The 23,338-nt window shown below is 30.5% G+C and overlaps 1 protein-coding gene across 1 annotated transcript in view; it reads left to right on the top strand.

The window, feature by feature from the left end:
* The window catches only part of LOC129234102 (hemicentin-1-like), a 198,814-nt gene that overhangs the window by 148,826 nt on the left and 26,650 nt on the right, over positions 1 to 23,338 (top strand). The window contains exon 9 of the mRNA XM_054867997.1: positions 9,835 to 10,104. Within this exon, the coding sequence (XP_054723972.1) occupies positions 9,835 to 10,104 (270 nt within the window). The remainder of the gene's footprint in view (positions 1 to 9,834; positions 10,105 to 23,338) is intronic.

Below are 23,338 nucleotides of genomic sequence, written 5' to 3'. Positions count from 1 at the left end.
TTTTTAAGCAACTTCTTGATCATTTAAGTAAGAATATTTATTTTTAAAATATTTAATATTCAATAATAATAAATAACAAAATCAGACAGAAACATAATTATGATTTTTGGGAGTTTTTCTTTTTTTTTTAAATTGTGGCAGAATTTCACTCAATTTTTCGTTAAAAAAAAAATTCCTATTGATAGGTATAAAACACTCAATTTAGAGCTTTTTTTTTCACTTTGCTCACAAATAACAATACAAAATTCTCACACCAACGCAACAGTTCAAATCATCAGGAAGAAAAAATGTATTCTCATTTGCTGGTCAAATTTTATTTATCAGTACCCGTTGCCCCTCAGGACAATATTTAAATTTAAATTCCAAAAATCTTGTATTTAAACGTGTTAAACAAAATTTATATGAAAAAAGTCATGTAGACTTAGAACACAGTAAAATACTTAAATTCATACAAGCACTAATAAAATAGAAAAAAAAAATGCCACAAATAAAAATTGCGCTAAAAAAACAGCAATTTATTCAACTACACAAAAGTAAAAAGTAGTGTATGATTTCAACAAAGTAGTGCATTCTAACAATGATTGCTTTCTATTTACAGTTGTAAAAATTATTTAAGCTAGGTGTCGTCCATCTGTTTTTAGTGGAGAGGGGAATCGAACTGAGTTTATGTATGTTGCACAACTTCATAAACAGAAAAAAATATTGCTTAATTTTGTTTTCAGTAAAATGTTGAATGTTCTTTTGTTTTGAATGAAATAGTTTACTTAGTGACCGGTGACGTACATTTACCCATTGAAGAAGAGTTAGCTAATAGAAGTGTGCAGCTATTGAGAAAATATTGAAGTATTTTTCAAGCCTATCTTGATCTGGTGGAGATTGTCTCGAATTGGAATAGGAATTTATTTCTAAAATTTTAAATTTGGCTGGAATTTTTAGACTGAATTTGATAATAGAAATTCGAAACTTAATATTTTGTCTCAACAATACTTATTGTTCTTTTACACTGAAAACAAATGTGATGTTCCTAAATAACTCCATTCACTGATAAAAATAATATTTTCGTATGCCTTGGGGGTACCTAATAATCACAGAATTTAACTTTCTATGTGGCAACGGGGTCATATTTATCTCACTTAGCAACCAATTTTCATTGGTTTGTCCCAGGAGACTAATTTTAATGCTTATTTAAAAGGGAATGTCCGTTAGTTAAACGAGGAGGGAAAACTCTATTCGTATTAGAAATAATATGAAATTGAAAATATTCTTAAAGGTAGAAACAAATCACTTTTATAGAAAACAAATTAGTTTAAATTTATATGTTTACTTTTCCGCAAATAATCATATCAATTACATTTTATTCAACAAATATTTAAAAAATTTAAACTGTTTTGGACATTTACAAGTGATTTCATTTTAGTTATGATTGCAAAATAATGAAAGTTGACGGAAACTTCTAATCTGTCCTTCAAGTCTTTACCATAGAAAATAAAAATCTGTGAATATCCTGTGCACTTTGGCCATCCCAGTAAACGTCAATAAATCGAATTAGTATCTCCCCTAGCAGAAAGTTCACTCCTTCGTGTTCAGAGTGCACCAGCTGGTTGGGAGTGAGGTTCGGCTTACAAGAGTTTTGGGACTTGATCACAAGAGCTTACGCATTACGAAGTTTTCCCGGCTAGATTTCTTTATGCATGAAAAATAAGTAAGTTAAAAAGAAGTTCTTTTTAAGTTTGAAAGCTCTAATTTATTTATTTTCTTACTGAGTGGGGAACGAATTTTTTTTTTCTTTTGTAAAATGCTTCTTAGATAAGTTTTTAGTTTTTTTTAATATGTTATCCGATTTTTAAAATGTCTATGTTGGCAGGAGGAGAGTTTTCATTTGAAACGTACTGGTATTTTAAAGGAATTTTTCATGATTGTATTTCTTCGAAATTTAGTTAGCACTTACAATTCCTTTTTGAATTAATACTATAACATTATTTAAAATAATTATAGTTATTTTAATTTATTTTTTGTGAAAAAAATATAGTTTCCGTTATCTTTTAAATTATTTAAATTTAATTAATTACTAAAGATTTTGTAATTATCACAATTAAAATACTTAATTAACAAACTAATTTTGGCTCAAATATACTCTAAGTTTGGTCTGTGAATTCTACTTATTTCTTTCACATGCATTAATTAATTTTCCGAACAAGTTCTATTATTAAGAAACATTAGAATCATAAGTATTTTCAATGTGGGAATGATTTGTACGATGTTCTAAATATATGAGGCACTAAAAAAATATATAAGAACATTGTTTTGTAAACTATATTCTTAAGCCAGTCTGGGTATAATTTCAGGGGGAAAAATTAAATTAGTCTTCTTGAAACCGCGTAATAATAATATCAGTGCATGCAGGAAGAATAAAATATAAACCACTATGTAAAATAAGTCAAATATTACACATGATTTCGGTAGCCCAAGATTCCGTCTCAATTATTTGCAATGTTATTCAGCTAACTATGTTAAACGCCATTGTAAGATGCTTTTCAAAAACATTAAAATAGAGGCGTGAAAAGCAAGAGAATGTAAGTGGCAAAATTAAAAATTTTGAGTCAACCTGTACAAATAGTACGAGAACCTCTCTTCTGCGTTGGTGCAAGGGATCGTACTAGTAGTCCTGGTAGGTTCTCCTATATAGCATGATTTAGAGAGAAAAAATCAACGAAAGTCTACCTATATACTTCAAATGCATTTTTCTCGAATATTAAAAAGTCCAGTTTATCCCTTTTCTTCTCACTGCCAAAATAGTACTTATACTTTTAGTAAGAAAATACAATAAAGGATTCTTTTTAAAGTAGAATTAGTAATGCGTAGCAGTTAATTGGTAATTAAACAATTAGATAAATCGCAAAGTTGAGTGCGTTTTTTTAATTAATTAATTAATTTTAGATTAATAATTTATTTATTTGCTTGCATTTCGTCATCAATTGTATTTTAGCTATACTGAGCAAGCTAGCTTATTTGGTTTGGTAAAACAAAATTGAAAAACAACTTGTAATTGCAACATTTTCCTATTTTGAGTACGAAATACAAGACGAGTTCCATCAAATATCTCGACAACATATTAATGAATATCACTAGCGCATCACAAATTAACTTTTAAAGTTCTTTTTCCAAAATAAGTTCTTGTAAGTGAATAAACTATTGTATTAGGATTGGCAATAATGTTAAGTGTGAGGCTCAAATCATATCCCTCCCCCCAAAACCCCTTTGCTGCGCCACTGATACAGATACTGCCCTTTACATTTCTACGACAGCAAAAGTTACTGCAATGAATTTTTACAAAAAATGTTGGGCAAAAATAACAACAAATCTTCCGAAGGTAGTACATTTTCTTACTTACGTTATCTTTTTAAGGACGTATTAGCCTCAATCGAACTTCGAACTAAGTTTTTGACAGTTGCCTTTCATTTTCAACAACATATCCAGTCTAAATGATTAAATCGCATCGTATTTTGGAATAATTCTATTAATTTTCAACTCTCAGCACAAGAAATGTTTTAATCATTTATTCTTAAGTCAAAATTTAATTTCTACGAAATTTCAAGCATTCCTTAAATATATCACCCGAATAAAAGTATCCCCTGTACATTCCTTTGCTTGAAGTTCAACGTTTTAATGTCAAGCCTACTAGGCATTATAATGTTGAGTGCCGAAATAAAAGACAAGATTAAAATTTATGTCGGCGTATTTCCCGAAGAGCGGCAGGAGACATTATTTCGAAACTGAGCGTAAAATGTTTGTTTCTTCCCATATGAATAATACCAAATGAGGCGCGTTTCTCGTAAAATGTAAATCTTTCTGTGATCAATGTTGCTACGAGAGAGGCGGTATTTGTCATTATTTACCCTTCAGTAAACTCCATTAACATTCCGAAGTTATAATCGACAAAACTTCTTTGCAGTCTGTGTCATGCTGACACGAAAAATTATGTGAAAGGGAAGTACAAACATCCCTCCAGTTACATTCGAAATGGATATGATAAACTTTAAAATTTTGATGATTATGTCTGCGTTACAAATCGTAAATTTTATTTAATTACGGAGCGAGTCATGGAATTGGAAATGCAAATCGAGATTCGTACATGATAAACGTACGGTACATGGAATCTATGTTTAGCTGTCTATTGGAAGCTGTTTATTTTCCATATTTTTTTTTAAATCTGTACCTTTTTAAAAATTGGTTTGTTTCAAAACTCTAATATAAAGTAATTAAAAACAAGCTAACACGGAAACATTGTTAGCACCATTTTACGCGTGTATGCAATAAAATGAAAGTACCTAGAAATTAATATGCTACTTTGTTATAATTTAACTTTATTTTTGAATGAGATACTAAATAACAAAATTGTCGAAATATCGCGTAAATTTTAAAAACCAATTTTATTTAACTAATTTATCAGTATAATCTGGAAACAGTATATTACGTTTTATAATGTACAGTGTTAGTTTTAGTGAACATTTTATTTAGGCATGTCATTAAGTGCTGCAGGAACATATAAGACATGTGCTTTTGTGCTTTTGCCTACTGAAATCTATAGTTGAAAAATCAGCAGCGGCGCAAAACTGATAAACCCTTATGAGCAAAACCAAAACGGGCTTTTGTGGCAAAGAGGTAAAACTCTTGTTACCCACTTTGCAACCTATTTGTAAGACTCACGCTGTGGGTTCTGACACCACTCAGGTGTCTTGGGTTTTATTTTTTTCTCTTAGTGCAATAAAAATGTGTTGTTTGTAAATAAAAATATATTAATCATTGTTGTATAGTGGTTGTAAAAAAGCATAAATTTAATTAATATTAAATAAACGAATGATTAAAAGCAAAAGCGGTAAAGAAGACAAAAAAGAAGGGGTTTCTATCATGATTTGTTTAGAACTGTAATAAAGAAATTTCAAGTATTGTAACCTACTATTTTTCTTTGTACTTTCAATTTAAAACATATATAAATGTATTATAACTTGAGAAGGAACGAAACATGTATATCGTTACTCAAATATGCTGTCATCAATGCGTAATGTCTGTGGTAGTGAAGTGGCCTGATTTAATTTATAGTTGTAACTGAGTTATGGCTGTGAATGATTTTATTGATCGTCAACTTCAAAAATTATGTTTAAAAGTATTATCGATGGTGTTTAAAGAATAAAATTATTTTTCACTTTTTAGAGCAATTTTGAAGTCGGTTCTATCTTTTTTTTTTTTCAAAATTTTTTTATTTTATTCTTTTTAGTGTAAATGTATTTCAGAAATATTAAGAAGTTACTATAACGAAATTGTACCTTATTTTTTTCATAAAAATGTTCTATACTAAAAAAATAAAAACACGCCTTAAACTTTAAGCGATTGACAATAAAAATTTATCTTTGTTCCTCGCTGGAATTCATTTGTGTTTTAATTTAATTATAACCATTTAAATATTACGTTTTCCCTAACTAATTTAAATTTTACAGCTTAGTTTCTTTTTGTGCAATCCTGTATCTCCTTACTCAACCCAAATCCTCTGTTATTGGCATACTTGATAACGATAAAAATACTACTATAGTTGAAGCAAACCTAACCTAGTAGCATTGTGAAAGCTAAGCAGATCCTAATCACTGCATAAACCTCGCTTCCACGTTAGGTTTACCCCCACTGTAGAGCAATGACACTGAAGAAACTTGATGCTTGCTTCAGAGAATCCTCCATTCGAAATTATCACCATAATTACTATTAATATTATTGTTGTATGGCACCAAATTGTTGAAACAATGGGTTTTATGTTTAATCATTTAATAGGGAAATTGCATGAAATTTACTGTTTTTTGACCATAACTTTTTTCTAACGAACAAATATGGTCAAACAACGTAATGGGACCTAAGTTGAGCCATCCCCTATCCATTAAAAGAAGAATCATCAAAATCGGTCCACTAGGTGAGACGCTGTTAGTGGACAAACCAAAAAAACATACGTACGGTATGAACTGATAACCGCCTCCTTTTTGAAGTCGGTTAAAAATGAGTACCCGTTCAAGAATGTAAACAAGCTTAGTTTTTGCTAATGTGTAAACTTTTAAGCAATTTCTCTGTAAGTATACAGGAAATTATGGTGTAACCTTACTCAGAAGTTAGTGAGACGTTACGCTATAGTTGCATTACCATGATGTAATCCAAACAAGCGATATATAACTTTACATCAGATATATCAGTTATGAGCAGTTGCGGCAACTAAGTTGGCAGCGATTTTATATAGTAAGATTAATCAAAATTTCTTGCATTGAGTACACATTCATCATTTACTTCGATTAACCTAACTGTAAAACTCCAAATTTCAAATTTACACCGAAATAGTTGTAAAAATTTAGCATAATTTCTTTACGTTATTCCTTAAGAAAAAAAAAGAATTGAACTGCTATTTTAATTAAAAGTGTGACTCGTGAAAGTATCATGTTACACAAGCGCTTCCTTAATAAAAAGCAAAACAAAATGAAAATGTTAAACGTGCTTATAATACCGATCTTAGTACCATAACTGAAATTTTGTTTGGCAAAATAACATTTTTGAAATACAACTAATTTTATCCGAATTATCAGGAGATTCGGATCAAAGTGAACCGAATAAACGAGATTCTACTGCAATAAAAAAAAAACTGTTTGTTGCCAAATAACCTTTAATGCCAGTTTTGTGGAACTTAAACACAAACATAAATAGTTTGAAACTAAAATAAGGAAGAAACAACGCCAAATAGAACAGATGGCAGATGACAGCAAACACGTGTTTCAGTGTTACAAGGAGCGCCTCTTTTAATGCAAATACATAAGCTCATTTCATTTGCATTGAAAAAGGCGCATTATATATATATATATATATATATATATATATATATATATATATATATATATATATATATATATATCGACAATAGTAGTATGAAGTACTCTTGTGAATGTAGTATTAAACTCGATCTTTCGATCTCATTTTATGGCAAGTGAGCTAGGTGCATGTAGTGCTAAATTTATGCATACCTTTCAAAGAAAGCAAACTCTCTTATGAAGTTTGGGAAAATGAAGTTTAAGAAAATGCAGAACGGCTAGTAACTTTCAAACACCTCTTCATCTGGGAAGGAAATTTATTATACGCACTCTTCAGCAGGATCCCATCAGTGATATATGTTGTTTGAGAAGACAATGAATATTGATGAACTTTTCAAGACAATATTCCCTGCTGTCAGGTCTAGGACAATGTGCTGAGCATTTGATAAAATATGCAAATGTATGCCTTCAGCCAAGCTAGATAAATATTGATCACAGACTTTGCTTAAGATTTCAGCAGAGGGGCTAAATTCTTCAAGTAGCTTAAATGAACTACTGATCATAAAACAATTTTTTTTTCTTCAAATGTTTTTTTTTTAATTTTTAATTTATTTTTTTTAACTCTTTAAAACCTTGAATTACATTCCGCAATCTATCAACTAGTTTTTGCGAATAGTTTTGAAATGCATAATTCTTACACTTGTTTCTTGTTTTAAATGGTTTTATTATTCAATTTATGTATCAAACTTTACTATTTAAAACCATTAAAAATAAATTTTAAACTTTTGGTATACAAATCTTATTATTAAACTTTTTTGCCATCGCTATGATACCGACTACAGTTAATAAGATTTTAATGATCTTGTTGATGATAATAAAGAATATGTTATTCGTAATAGTTTTAAAGTTAACGCAGAAGTTAACAAAAATGCTCTTGAATAACTTTATTAAGCATCGAAGATGAATACAATGGATTCACTTTAGTTTGTTTTTTTTTTATGATAAATATTTTATGTAATTCAAAGTTTAAAAATTTTAGAAAACAAATGACGATTTTGATGAAAATAAAAATTGTTTATAAATATTACTTACACTAAAAATAAACACTAATTTATTGTAACTGAAATCTAACGGTAATGTTCGTAATGGTTTTGGTTAAAAGAAAAAATTGTCTTGAAATTATGCAGGACGTATTATTCAATCATATAGAAAAATATGTGTCAATTTGAACCAATGAGTTTTCTCTTTTCTTCCTTATAAAAACACAAGCAAACACACACACACACACATCGATCACAAGTCAAGTATAGATCAAACACAATTTGTCAACACGCGACAACATATAAAATGTGGGGCAAAAGTTAATGAAGCAAAATGCATCGATTTTTTTTTTTTTGGTAACTGGAGGTCCCGGGGGGTGAGGGGTGCAAAATGAAACATCGAAATTTCTAGAGGAATTGTTTTTTACGTATTTTTGTCGTTTTTTGGGGAGGGGGTCTATTTCTAAGGAATTACACTATAGCTTTTGGGGGGGGGGCTTTGCTCTTAGGGGGATGTATACTTAAATAAGTCTTGCCACTCATAGTTCCATGCACAGCTCACTGTATCACTATTTTAAATTTACTTGCGTTTTTTAACTTGATGAAATTTTAATTAATGCTTTTCGTAGTGTTTATTGTTGAAGACTCGCAACAATCAGATGGTACTAAAATTGAGATTCAGTATATAAAACACTACATTAACTTAATTGGATAAAATGTGCTAAAAATCATGTAAAATATTTAGTGAACTGTTCTGTTATTACTTAATCAAAACTCTGACTTTGTGGTGTACATTCTATGAAAAATGTAAAAAAAGAAAAATTATATAAATAAAACTGCTGTTTTTTCTATAAATATACATACATGGTCCAATCCAAAAGTAATCCAATGCGAACGTTTGGGATGGAAACCGGAAGCAACATTTGATTTATTTGCGTTACTCTGACGAACTATCCAAATCGTCTCGACACGCACCACCATATAGGGGTTACTGTTAAAGCTGATGGCATCGCTCCGAAATCTGGGAGGCAACTGACCTGCGTTGCTCTATAAAGCCAATAACCCCCACTACCGTCGCTTTCAAGCGGAGCTAGCTGCAGGGTGTGAATGTGTCAGTATAATGCGAGGAATTACTTTTGGATCGGACCATGTATATGTCCGTGTGTGTTTATCAAGGACATTTTGTTAACGTGCTTAGCTTATTAATTTTTAATTGTTATTCGACAAGTTTTTTTTCTAATAAACTATGAATTTTCCTTTTTATGTCCTTTTACAAAAAAGGAAGTATTGTATTCGCGAAAAAAAATTCACTCAAAAATCGGCCTTAATTTCCATTTTGCTCACCCCTGAATGAATGTTGAGCTTTTTTTCAAACCGACCACACGTGGATAAGGGCCTAAGAACGTATAGACCACCGAAATATCCATTTTGACAATCCCCGAGTTAATTACAACGAGTTTTCTCGTGACGTCCGTATGTGCGTATTTGCGTATGTGTCGCATAACTAAGAAGTTGAAATTTGGTATGTAGACTCCAAGTAGGGTCTAGTTGTGCACCTCTCCTTTTGGTTGCATTCGGTTGATTTTAAAGGGGTATTTTGCAACCTTTTGGAAGGAAATCAGGGCTAATTTCGATGCAAACTCAAGTAATGTTATAATTTGGCGGACACTTCGCGATATATCTTTTGGTCTCCGAGTTTTGTGGCCAACTTGACGACAAATTTGGCGATTTTTTTTAAAAATCTGGTTTTAATGTGGCCACTGTTGGTGATATTTGGAGAGTTAACTATTGAATCATATTAACATTACCAATAATGGGGATAAATAACATTAAATAGTTGTAAAAGGAAGAGTTATGTGATGCACACATCAACTCGTTTCTTTTTTAAAACTTCGCGCACAAAAAAAATGCATTGTATTATGAAATTTTTATTTTAATAATAATAAAATCATTACTTACAGATCGTCCTTTCTGTACCATGTGGAAGGATTACACCGACGAAGGCAGCGTAGTCCTTAGTTGCAGATCTTCAGCAAATCCGGCTGCTTTTAACTTCTCTTGGTTTCGAAATAATGAATCAATCTTTAGTGAGCCAAGAGAGTCCAGCAGACAAGAAAGCATTATCGCTTTATCGGGTGCCAATCCTAATGTCTACGGAAAATATTCATGCGTTGCTGCCAACGAAATCGGAGCATCCGATCCATGTTCTCTGGACCTCACCGCTCTGCCTTGTAAGTAATGATGTTTTTTTTTTTTTTTTTTTTTTTTTTTTCTTTGAGACGTATTCCCGAAACGAAGCTATATATTTAAAACTAGGGTTGGAACTTTAATCGTGGGTGTGAATTATTTAAATTTGATTCAAAAGTGAAACGACACCAAGTCAAAAAGCATAACCACCAGCATTTTGAACATGGCGAAACGCGAAATAAATTACATTCCATTCAACCCTCGCCGAAAGTTTCGAGTATACAAAACTCTTCTAAAGAAAAGGACAATTAAATCCACCTTCGTATTAAATATCCCTGATTTACTTACAGACAGCACATGAAATGGCAATGAAACAGTATTACATATATACTGTAATTGTCCCTTTTTAATCATTTTCGTTAAAAATTCTTTGATTTTTTTTTTTTAAATCTTGGAAGGAATTGTCAGGGGAAACAATCCATTTGAATTGGTTTCCCTTCTTTAGGATATGTGAATTTTTCTTTACTTTTGTGTTCGTCTTTATATGCTTGTCGTTCTATCTTTTTTTTTTTTTTTTTGCTATATATGTTTTTATGCTGATCAAAATTATTTATCAATTTATTTAAAACTTTGTTTATACGTTTAACATGGCTACACTTTTCAAAATTCTAGAAGGTTTTGTTCTTTCCTCTTGCAACAAGTTCACTTTTTTAACCTCTTTTTATATTTACTAGCAGCCGTTTGGCGCAGTATAGCCAATTAAAGCTTTTTGTAAAAAAAAAAAGATCCAACGAAAGATTTCTTTTACGAAATCTTTTAGCTCTTTCCTTATTTTTCAGAGATATGCAACCAAAGTATCAGTCCTAATAGATAGTTCCCACCACAACATTTTTAATTCAAAAGAGCTATTACTATGCTCGATTACTATATCATTTAGCTATTTCAAAATTTACTTAAATGGTTGACCTTATATTTAGGCGTCAATTTTTTCGATTCTATTACGAATTAATATATGATAAACTAATATTTCACTATAAATCAAACAATTGCAAGAATGAACTGTGAAAAAAATTGATTATGTGACTACCGCATACAAAATGACTACCGCATGGAAAGAGTATGAATTACTTTACTGAAGCATAATGCAAGTCGATTCTTCAGATACTTCAAAGCATAAAACTATCTACAGAAATATTTTTCTTTGTATTCAGTCACAGGTTTTTGAATACGAAATTGTTACTGGATATTAAAAAAAAAAAAAAAAAACTGTTTGTTCATTCTATCTTAAGAACAGGAGTGGTGTTAAGACAGGAATGGTGTAATTCACTATCTGATTTTTTTATGCATCAATTAGATTATCATTGCTCGGTTTTAAAACTATGGTAATAAAAAAAGTACAACAATAAATAACACAAATATAACATATTTTGCTGACTACAGAATGTTTATGTTAAATTTTCATTTCAAATTTTCGATATTCAACCAAAGTAGACGAATCATCAAGAACCCGGGATGAAATCCAGAGCTCTGCAATTCCTACTTTATGCTGCTTATGATGAATCACTAAACATTTTGCTCAAATCAAGCAATATGTCTGCTCTCACCACCGAAGGATGATGCATCATTTTCTTTGCACGGAGAATCAAACTTTAAAGACGTCTGGTTTACTTTTACGTGTGGGGGCATTGGGTACAATGAATCTGAACATTGAAGACTCACAGAAAAAAAAAAAAAAAAACTCCAATCCTAAAGAAATGAGTTTGCTTTTACTGTATGCATGATAGATTCATTTTCATTGCAGAAAACTTCGCATGCTGGTTTACGTGTGTAACTATGTTTATACAGCAAACTCATTGAAAAATATCTTCCTCGAGGAATATCAACCATAAATCTTGTTTCCCCTTTGTGTGGTCTGTCATTTTCCTGGTCGTTGCAAGGGACGTTTCTTTATTTATGGGCATTGATTTAGATGTTTTTCCTTCCTCAGAAGGAAGGATGGTCGACGTAAAATAATCGCACATGGAGTAATCGATGTATATGCGCAGGCCACAAATCATTGATATGAAAAGATTTTTCTGACGGTTTCGTGAATTTAAGAAGGTCCGGGAAATATGTTTTTTCCAGTATTTTTTGACGCAACGCAGGAGTGAGAGAAGCAAACTATTCCCTGATTTTGTAGGTAGATTGTGGGGAAGTTCTTTTTTTATGACCTTCGTAAAATAAAACTCTTGCCGTCCGGTGGGGGATGCAGTGGAATTTAATAGAAAACGTTCGGTCTTCCCCACGTTTGGAAGAAAATCGTGGCCGTTTTCCAAATACATTTAGGCCGCTTCGGCCAATGGAAAGATTTGCTTAAATCGAATTCTAAAAAAGATTTTCTTTATTGGGGAAAAAGCTTTGTGACGTCGTTTATGATGCTCTACAGATTTGAAACAAAGCAGAAGCCTGGCTTTGAATCAAGTGATCAATAGGATATGTTTATAGTGTAATGTGTAAATGCTTATGGTTTTTTTTTTTTTTAAACTCATCGTGATTAAAAATTACATTCATCTTTACATATACATTTCTTCTGCACGCGGTTTTGTCACTGAACTCCTAACTTGAACCGATTTCAGTGAAATTTTGTGTATCTGATTAAGTTGATAAGAGAATGGTTAATAATCCCAATTGGATCCAATAGAAATTTTTTTTATTCAAAATATATAACTATTGTATGTTTTTTTTTTTTTTTTTTTTTTTGCTGTTATTACAATAAAATTCTTACGCATTGAAAATGCGCGCTTATTCAGAATACTAGTTTTATTCATTGAAATTTCGTTAAAAATTGGTTTTTATTTTTATTTATTTTTTCAACTACTAACAAGTTATATCATTCCTTTTCCTAAAAACAGAAATTTCGTTTAGGCAGCAGATTTTTTTCCTTTTTAGCAGTAATTGAGTGTATATCATAGTAGGGTAGACCAGGGCACATTACGAGGATTTTTTTCAATGAGTCAAAATTTGTATATTCAATTGTTGCTCAGCTTGTGTTTTAAAAAGTAAAAAAAAAATGTTTTTTGAGTTCAAGTCGGCTGCGTAAACTTGTCGCGAACATGGGGCAAGTTTACGTATCGAGTGGGGCACGTTCACGCATATTAAAAATGATACCAAATAGTAAGTAAAATTGATATTTAAAAAATTTAAATATTTTATTTATCTTAAAACACTTTTAAAATAAGAAAATCACAAATAATTAAAAATCTTTTTATAGGTTAAACTAAAATCATAGGACTCATTGCTTATTAAATACAGAAACTATTTAGTCATATTCGTCGTCACTGTTAGATTTTACTAACAAAAATAAAGTATTTCTTTTCGAAACTTGTCATGGGACTGCGTTTCGACATCTAAGACGTTGAACCCTGTCTTGTTCTCTTTTCGATTGTTTGTGTGTTTTCAAGCAATAGATGTAAGCGCAATTCTCTACTTCGTAAACATAATCGTTTATAAATTTTCTTTTTACAGAAGGCACCAACATTTCCCTGTCGCAGGTTTTGGTTTTATACTTTTTTCTTTGATATCTTCCAATTCTGCTTCAATAGAAACTTCTAAATTTTAAAGTAATTTCTCCTCTTTGTTTTTTTCCCACCCATTTTGTTTCTCCTCTTTGTAGCTTTTAACTGCTCTTGTCTGAGGGCTTCTTTCATCAGAGAATCATTTAGGATTGTGAGCATCCTCTTTTTTTCCTTTCCTGGTTCCTAAGCTTTGGTCCTACTTTTTCAAATGGTCTCAGTTGGGGTAGTTCATATGTGATGATGTGGAAGGCTTACTGGGAAAAATACTTGGATTATTGATAAACCTTTTCATTATTTTGACATCTAACTTGGTTCTGTTTGAACATAATGTCTTACCACCTTTAAAAGAAAGAAAATGTATCCGAAGCTGAATAGTATATGAAGTTAAAGTTAGACAAGCATGGAGACATTACTTTATGATTGTAAGCTAGAAAATACGAATCATTTACTTAATTTAAAATGAATGGTTATTTTTAAAATTAAATAACCTACAAATATTAAGGGGTTGAAACAGTACAGAGAGAAAAAAAAAGTAAATAACAGTAGTAAGACACAGCAAGAACGTGCGTAAACGTGCCCCGATGAAAATGAGTAAACGTGACTCGTCGGCAAGTTTGGATTCATTTTTACCGCGCAAAAACACTTAATAACTTTTCTGTCCATACACAGACAATTCTCAAAAAAGGGTTCAAGGGTTAAAATTCTGATCTTTTTATGTGTTTATTTGTTTTTAGCAAAGCATTATTTATTCACAATAAGCTTCAAAACGTTCAACACGAAATTTACTCAACTTAGTAGAAAACAGATTTTCCTATCTGCATGCTAAATCGAAGCTCGACTGATGCTCAAAAACTTGTGAGAATATTTTCAAGGGAGCAGCATCAAACTTTGCTATGACTGTTGACTCTGCAGTTATAATTCGTTTTGAAAATAGGATCTGCCTAAACGTACCCAATGCGTAAACGTGCCCCGGTCTACCCTATGCATTAATTTCGTTTTTATCCGTACTACTTTGATAAAACAAATATTATTTTAATAAGTATAAATTTATTACCATCGAAAAAGGTACATATTTTTGTTTTCAGTTTAGTATATTTGTTTAAAAAGCTAGCTTGATGAATGCATAAGGTGTAGGAAATGGGAATAAAAATAATTTGTAAAGTGTAAATACATGGCTTTGTTCATAAATCATGCAAAGTGTGTTCTTAATTTTTACGAATGATTTTCTGAAAATGCTAAAATATAAGCATCTATACTTTGCAAATAATCAGTAATTGAAGTTCTTAAAGCACATTGAATGTGCACTGGTGTCAAAGTTTGAGACGAATCGGCATGAGGCCTTAAAAATTTTACGTCAGATATGGAAAGGCGAAGTGTAGGAAGGAGACTGTCTTAGTTGATATTTTTAAAATAGTAATATTTTCTTAGTCGTGTCTCCTGCGAGGAAACTTGGCGGTTTTCCTGCTTCTTCATCATCGTGCGTCAAATTTTCGAAAAAAAATTTACTCATATCGAACAACAAAATCGCAGGTTTTACAAAAAATATCGGTTTCACACTACGACGGTAGACACTGCAATTATTTTCCGACAGTTTGACTGCATGCAATCGTAGAAATCATATGACTATTTTCTAATCCTCTTTGGTACAAATTTCGAAACAGGACTTTCGACCCGGGTCGATCTGAAGTAGTTGAAAGACATAATATTATTAGGATAAAACTTTTGCAGCAGTATCGCACTTTACTTTTTAAAATAAAAGAGAAAAAAAATCACTTTGTACAACGAGTAAAATAAGTTAAACCTAAATAGAAAACAAATAATTAAAAATATATGTTTATATAATAATAATATTTAATTATGAAAAAGTATTTTAAAGTGGTTTGCATATTCTTAAGAGAAAACTACTGCTTTCAAAAGTTGTGTGTGTGTGTGTGTGTGTTTCTTTTTCTTTCTTTTTTTATTTTTAACATTTATCTATTATTTTATTTTAAATTTAAAACACAGAATTTAGGTAAAGGGGTGGTTTAAGAAAATTGATAAAGAAAATGGGCAGTTTATATAACCAAGACACTAATTTTGCTCTATAAAACATGGGCGCGACATATTTAGTTCCCTAAACATAAACAATAAATTATTATTTATGTTTTTTTTTTTTTTTTGTTTTTTTTTTTGTCTTAAAACTTTTTTAACCAGAACACTTCCGCCAGGAATCTTCCATAAATCTTGCGCCATTTCAGTTGCATCGGTATACTGAGCTTTACTTAGAACAGTTCTTACATGATTTACGTACTCTTCGCAAACGATTCATAACCCGTATCTCCGGTAATGGGTTAAGAGAGTTCTGAGCAGATGCTCTCAACGATCGAGCCATCTGGTAGCAATGACTCGAAGCAACGATTCCTAACGGAAGTTTATCATTCTAATAAAAGAGAAGCATGTTGGCATCTTTTGGGTATATCTTAACACTTAGAGTGATGGAAGGGGAGGAGGAAAAACAAGTACTGGTTCAAAACATGAGGAATAATCAGATGATTTATTAGTGATGTAATTCACTGGTACATTGTAAAACCAATTTTCTTGGCTGAACATCAAGCATTATTGAGATAATTTCCTGTAATTTCAACCTTGTAATTATTCTCAAGACTAGTAAATAAAAGTAAGAAAAGTATTTTTCCCAGAATCTCTCTCTCACTTTCTCCATCGCTCTCGTTCTCTCTCTCTGTGTATTTCTCTCTATTATATATATATATATATATATATATATATATATATATATATATATATATATATATATATATATATATATATATATATATATATATATATATATATATAATCTTTTTTTCTCTACCTCTATTATCTTTCTCTCTCCATTATCTCTCTTTCTTAACTATTCGAATCACTTGGAACCAGACTTTATTCGAAAAATAAAAATTTCGGATGATTGGATTTTCTTTAACAAAGGGAGGGGGGGAGGTGAAGTTTAATTAATTACTGTTTATATGTTTAATAATGGGGGTAAAATACTGATTTCAAAGAAAAACTGAATTTTAATTACTTAAATAACAATCTGCCTGCATAACTAATTGCTTAAATGAAAAGCAATATTTTTAGATGTTAAGCGTCCTTACACACAAAAACTGCCTGCTCGTTAGAATCCAGTAATAAAATCGCCTTATGAAACGGTGAGTTATAACCCCAGTAATACGGAATAAACCACCAGAAATTTATTACAAAAAATAGTTATTTCTACATCATTGAATTCTTGTGAAATATTAGTTTCTTAGTTTAAAAGCATTTATGTGTCGTAAAATATAAATAATGAAAAATTTGGAAAAAAAAATGTTACAAAATTGAAACAACGTTAAGCGAAGATATGTTTTGTATCGCAAAACTTAACGCTTTGTTGATTTACTGAAAAAGTGCATTTTTAGTACAAAATTTCAACAAATAACTATTAATATTTATTCATTGAGTCAGTGTATATATTTTAAAGTATATACAGGAGGTAAACAATAAATCAAAATAACGTTTTCGCCTGAGGCGAAAATTTTAAAGCCGAAGAAAATGTGAAATAAAAATCAGTACCCTCTTCTTGTTGTTGAACAAGAATGTCATTTTTTTCTACGCCTTGGGCAGCAAGAATTCACGTCTTTGACATGTTTTCTCATCCAAGTGATTTCAGCAAATTTTATTATATTTTTTTCCAGCCTTTTGGATTGATGTTTTTGAGCACCTACATGTTCCCTGCAGGATTATTTGAATCGATGCCTTTCGTGAGATGCCTTTCAAATTTTATTTAAAGATTTTTTTTAAAAATAAATTTCTGATTTTGGGAAGAACGAAAAACTAATTTATACAAGTGTTTTTTATTATTTTTTTATATTGACAGCAATAAGAGTTATTTGGCACGGAAGAATTTACGAGGTTTCTGGGTAATGAAAAAACTAAAACACTAAATAATAAAAATTGCCAACTTTGAATTGTATACAGTTCAAATTACATAGAATGAAGATAGTGTAACGGTACTTGTGTAAGTATTGAATGTACAAGGTAATATTTTTTTAGTAAAAGAAACATGTATACAACGATTTTGGAAAATTATATCCTAAAGTTATTTGTTTGAATATTTATACTGAGAAGTGGTGGCATTTTACAATTAAATATTTTATTACTATCTGATAAGGACAGTAGTAAAAAATGCTATATTTTTTCTATTTAATTCAATTATATTTATTTATTAATTGCTAAATCATAAACCCATACATTTGATTATGCATCAACGCAAATTTATTTTTAGAATGAATATCTTATACTGGCGGTTTATCACTTTAGTAATTATTTTAAAATTATCTTTATAATTTAATATCCTATGCTGGACAAATTGCACTGGTTAAGGTATGTGTATTTTAATGAGCAAATGCATATGCTATCACTTGATACATTTATAAATAATAATTCCAAGGTATGGTTAGATTTTGTGTTAAAAATATGTATAAATACTAATCATTAAAAAATATTCTTTATCTTTAAGATACCGGAAAATAAAGACTTTTGCGTTTTGAATAGAAACTCTCTTTCAATCTAAAACTTGCTTCAATTAAAAAAAAAATAATAATAAAATGCGAGTCATGATATAATGCCAGGTTGCTGCACAAATGTTCTAAGCAGGGTTGCCCGACGTCCTAGATTTCAAGGGACAGTCCGGAATTTGAAAAATTATCCCGCGTCCCGGGGAACTTCCATACGGGACGGCTAAAGTCCCGTATTCTAGCTGACAACAATATTTATCAATTATACAACTGAACCACACTTTATTATAAGGGAAAAAATTAAGTTAAACAAAAAATGTGAAAAAATGAGCAATAAGAAGCTCATGTGGCATCAAACGCAAAAATTATATTCCTTTTGGTTTGGTTTGTTTGTTTTTGTTTTGGCGGCAGACCATTAGGAACCGAATGGTTGCTTCTTCTTTGCTCATTGACTCATGTTGGAAATATATATCTGCGCATGCGTCGTCAATCGCAATGAAAACGAGTTGTATACTTTGATAGGCGACATGTTGTGAGGTTTAATGCTTTGTTGCTATTGAATGTTTCAGATTTATCATAAATAAAAGTTTAAAAAATATCCCCGCCCCCCTTTTTCACTCCTAGAAGCCTGTCCCGTATTTACTATTCTTATTTCTGGCAACCCTGGTTGCAAGAGTGATGTTAATACTGCAGCTAAATAAAAATATTTTAATGATTAATTAAATTATGATTTCTATGGTTCTTGTGTGTGTGTGCATACATATATACATACATAAATAAGGTTCGATTTTATTGGTTAAAATTAGATTTTTACTAGCTGATTCTGTAAATTTACTGCACTTGAGCGGGCAATTACTGACGAATATCGCGTCTTTAGCTGCTGCTGAAAATAATTTGAATTGTGGTAAATAAAACAGAAAAAGGATTAATTATTGTTAATCCTGATACAGTTATTGGCGGGTCGAGAAGTTTCTTTCCTGTGCTTTTTTTCATGTGAAACTAAACAGAACTAGTAAAAATTTACACTAACTAGTCAACTTCGGTCAGTTCACCCTTCAACATAAGTTTAAGTTAAACATTAAGCTTAGTTATTGCAATTCTATACATCGTTTTTAATTTTTCATCCAGCTAATTTTCTTTAATTACTTACTAATCATTACAAAGTAAGCTTAAATGTCCTTTCTCTGGAAGCAAACAAAAAAGTAAAGTTTGTGCTGCGTAATTGCAGAATATAATTTGATTCACGTACTTCGGAGTTAGAAGGATAATAAAAATTCAATAAAAATTGTTTTGACTTGGCCAATTATGAATAGGCAGAATTTACAATGAATTTTTTGTGGCAAATACTTAGCTTCATGGAGATTAACTCTTTATTGAAGTAAAAATATTCAGTGTTTCATTGTAGCCTCAAAACACAGGGATAATTTTTTTTTTTGGTAATTTGTGCTTTACAAATTTGGATTTTTAAAGTTGACCAAAGTAACATACCTTTATAATCGTGTTTTGCAAAATTGCAATGAACTGTTTGTATCAAAAGTGGAAAAGCAAATCATATTGAAACTTCGTAACCATAAGTTTTTCTCATGTGTTACAAGAAGAATAACTTAAAAACATTAAACACATCTTTTTGATAATCACAGTTCTGTTTTATCAAAAATGATATCATTAGCGCGGTCCGTAAAAATGTCTGCTAACCTGTTGTAATTAACCTTTGGATTGTTAATTCTTTTCACAAAAGTAAAATTCCGACACTTTGGTTTTGCTGAGTAAACTAAGTAAAACTTTATTAAAATTATTTTTCTCATAATACATGAGAAAAATTGTAATAAATGTTGCAATATTAGTATATCTACATCTACTACTCTATCCAAACAATTAATAAAGTGTTTCTATCGAATAGTAAGTAAAACAACAAATTATAACAGCACTGTGCAACAATGATTATACTTCTCATGCGTTACAAGAAAAATAATATTGAAACTTTTTTTGAATTTTCTCAAAAATCCATAGTGTTGGGATTTTGCTATTTTGGAAAAATATTAGTAATACAAAAATTTATTAAGATAAATTAGCAGAAATTTTAAGTTGCAACTCTAATGATACCATTTTTCAATAAAACTGGTGAATAATTGCAACAAAATAACAAGTGCAAAAGGAAAAAGGAGATTTTGAATATACTGAAGGAAAATAATTAAACTAACTCAAATTCAAATCTGATGTTTCCTATTCAGTTGCTTTGAACAATCTTATCTAGCATCTGCAATTGGAGTACATTTTTAATAAATCTAAAGATAATGCAGATTATATTTTCTTAATGAATCTCCTGTTGTTCTTGAACAAACTCAATTAAATCCAAAAATCTTGTTTTTCTTAAGGAAATTAAGATTATGAATAAAAAAGGAAAAAGCGAGCGCAAAAAGGAGAATTGTTCTTTAAAACTTCCCAATTAAAGACATCTAAATATCCTCTCAACGTAAAAGCCTTCTTCATTATCGTTGCTATTGCTTTGCATTCAGTGACGGTTAAGAAAGTTACTGGGTTTGAACAATTAACTTACGTACCTGATTCCTGTTAATGAGATACAGCACTGATGCCACCGTCATTCTACTAATGAACAGACAGCAGATAATTAAGGGTTGTTCTAAAGCACGAATCCAGTTTTTTTTTCTTTCAATTCATGTTTATTTTTACTATTTTTTCCTTCAGAAGTGAAAAATTTACCCGCTTCAAATTTCGTCATTTCTGAAGAAAACTTGTTTCTTTATGGGTATTGTTTCCGGTCCTATTAGTGACTAGACAAAGGTAGTATCCAATTAAATTAATTAGAGATATATGGAGCTGGAAAATTTTGTACTTATATATTTCTGTCCTTAAAATGTATTTATTCGGTATAGTACCAATCTTCTTAATGTTTTTTAAATGTAACTTTTTGAATAAAAAAATGTTATTAAGTATCGTGAATTTTTAAACACATGAATAAAAAATAGCTCTTTATTTTCGTGGTTTTACTTGAGCGTGAATGAACTTCCGTCCATATATTTTTTCTTCGATGAATTTTTAAGAATACACGTTTAAGTGATAGATACTGTATTAATAGGTTAATGTAAGCAATAGTTTACAGATGCGCAGAAAAAATTCAGTTAATTTGTCCATCTGATGCGGCTGTTAAAAGGGTATTCTATTCTAGAAATTCAAAAAAAAAAAAACCTTCATATTCTCGAAATTTAGACCTTTAAGAATAAGTTTTTTTAAGAGGATTTATGGAAACTCAAATTATTTTTAGAGTTTCAGTTAATTTGCTAACATAAACTCTTTTGCTGAAATGAGACTGCAAATTTTTAAACGCCTTCTTCTCAAAACTAGTTTTTTTCAATACGGCTGACAACATATCTCAAGTTATAATACACTGATTTAATTTAAATTTAATACAGACTTTCTTAGTGCTATCCAAATTGTTTCCACGTAGGGGTTTTGTAATTTTGGTGTTATTATTTTTAAAAATATATATATAAAAATTCAAAAAAGGAGCCAAAAATAAACTTTTTTTTTTTTCGAAAAGATGCCATTTTTGAGAAAAAAAATCTTTTCAAATTGGTTAAATCCAGACAATTCAACATTCTTATTTAATAAGAATTAATCTTAACTTCATGTTGTTAGATTACCTGGAGGATTGGAATCACGTCAACCAGATGTCCTCATTTTTTTACGAGTCCCCACTTTGCCAGCCTCCGCCAACTTCAATTTTGGAATATTTTTTTTCAACTAGTATGCATTGTTATACTTTTAAAGTATCAATAAAAAATGATTAAATTGATAACGAAAATAGCTACTACGTTTTGTTTTCCTATTACGCTCGTAAAAAATCACCTTAAAATCAAGCTCCTATCCTAGAATACCCCCTTAAAACCAAAAAAAGTTTTAATTGCGAAATGTAAAACAATTGAGTGTGTGTTTTCCATGTTTGGAGTATATTTAAAAGTAAAAAAAAAAATGTTTAATAGGTGAAAACCTGTAGGTCTGAAATATTTTAATTTTCTAGCGGTGCATAGATCTTGGAAATATATAACAATGCTTCAATATAATCACTATACTGGCTTGGACAGGTAAGCAGCAGTATCTGAAGAAATGAGTTTTAGATATTTTTAAAGAAACGTGTTTTGGTATCAATACTAACGATTGGGAAAATAGTTCGGGAAACGTTAGATTGACATTTTTTTCGCGCTTTTTTTCCGACGGAAACCAAATAAGCAAGCTTGTACAACAACGCTAACGTACAACATATGATAAAATGCAAAATAATTAAAAGTAAAAAAAAATGCAATCACTGTCAATAAAAATTGCAATACCTGCCCATGGCAGTATGCAACTTTAAACTAGTTCACCTAACTATGTACGCACATTCTCATACATATATTAGAGAATTCACTGATGGAGTAAAGCTCTGACATCCTCGACAAGGAGCCATAGCATTAAAAAATTGATAATATTTTTTTGGTAATGTTTGACAAGCAGGGAGGTGCTTTATTTCGACAAGGCTGAACTGGATCCGGTAACTTATATGTTTAACTAGTAAGACTGTAATTGTAAAATATTGAAGAAACGAAAAAGCAGTCAACAATGAAAGCTATCTACTGGTATTTAGCGTTATTCCACTGGGGGTAATGATTAAAAGTTTATGATTAAGAGTTATGATTAAATTTCAACAATCAAAATATTACCAAACAGGCAATTGCTTCGTTCAAATGTAGAAGCAATTTTCATCCTTTGTACCTTGACGGGCGGTATTCTTGTAACAAATATTTATTAATGGCATAAACAACTGTTACAAACCTAAATGTTAAATGTAGATCATTTGTACCTTAAGCTTTGCTTTTAGTAAGTTTTGTATGCTTCAATTGTGGGATTAACATTTAATAAATTACATACCGTTCCTAATCATAAAAACTAACGAATGGAGTTTAGACTTTCGGAACACACATGGGAAACATAGTCCAACAGGTTTGTCGCAAAAGCATTAATACTGATTGTTGATTTATCGTTATGTTTGGTTTGTTCTGTTTCGATTCTTTGATGTTATGCTTAGTCAAAATGAATTAGTGTTTATAACATATTAACACGCTCGAGGATAGCAAATAACGATACACATTGTCTGATGAAAGTATCTTTCCTATTCTGTAAGCCGATTAACTTCC

This window comes from Uloborus diversus, chromosome 1 (assembly GCF_026930045.1).
Source record: "Uloborus diversus isolate 005 chromosome 1, Udiv.v.3.1, whole genome shotgun sequence".
Classification (NCBI taxonomy): domain Eukaryota; kingdom Metazoa; phylum Arthropoda; class Arachnida; order Araneae; family Uloboridae; genus Uloborus; species Uloborus diversus.
This window is presented reverse-complemented; position numbering and strand designations above follow the sequence as displayed.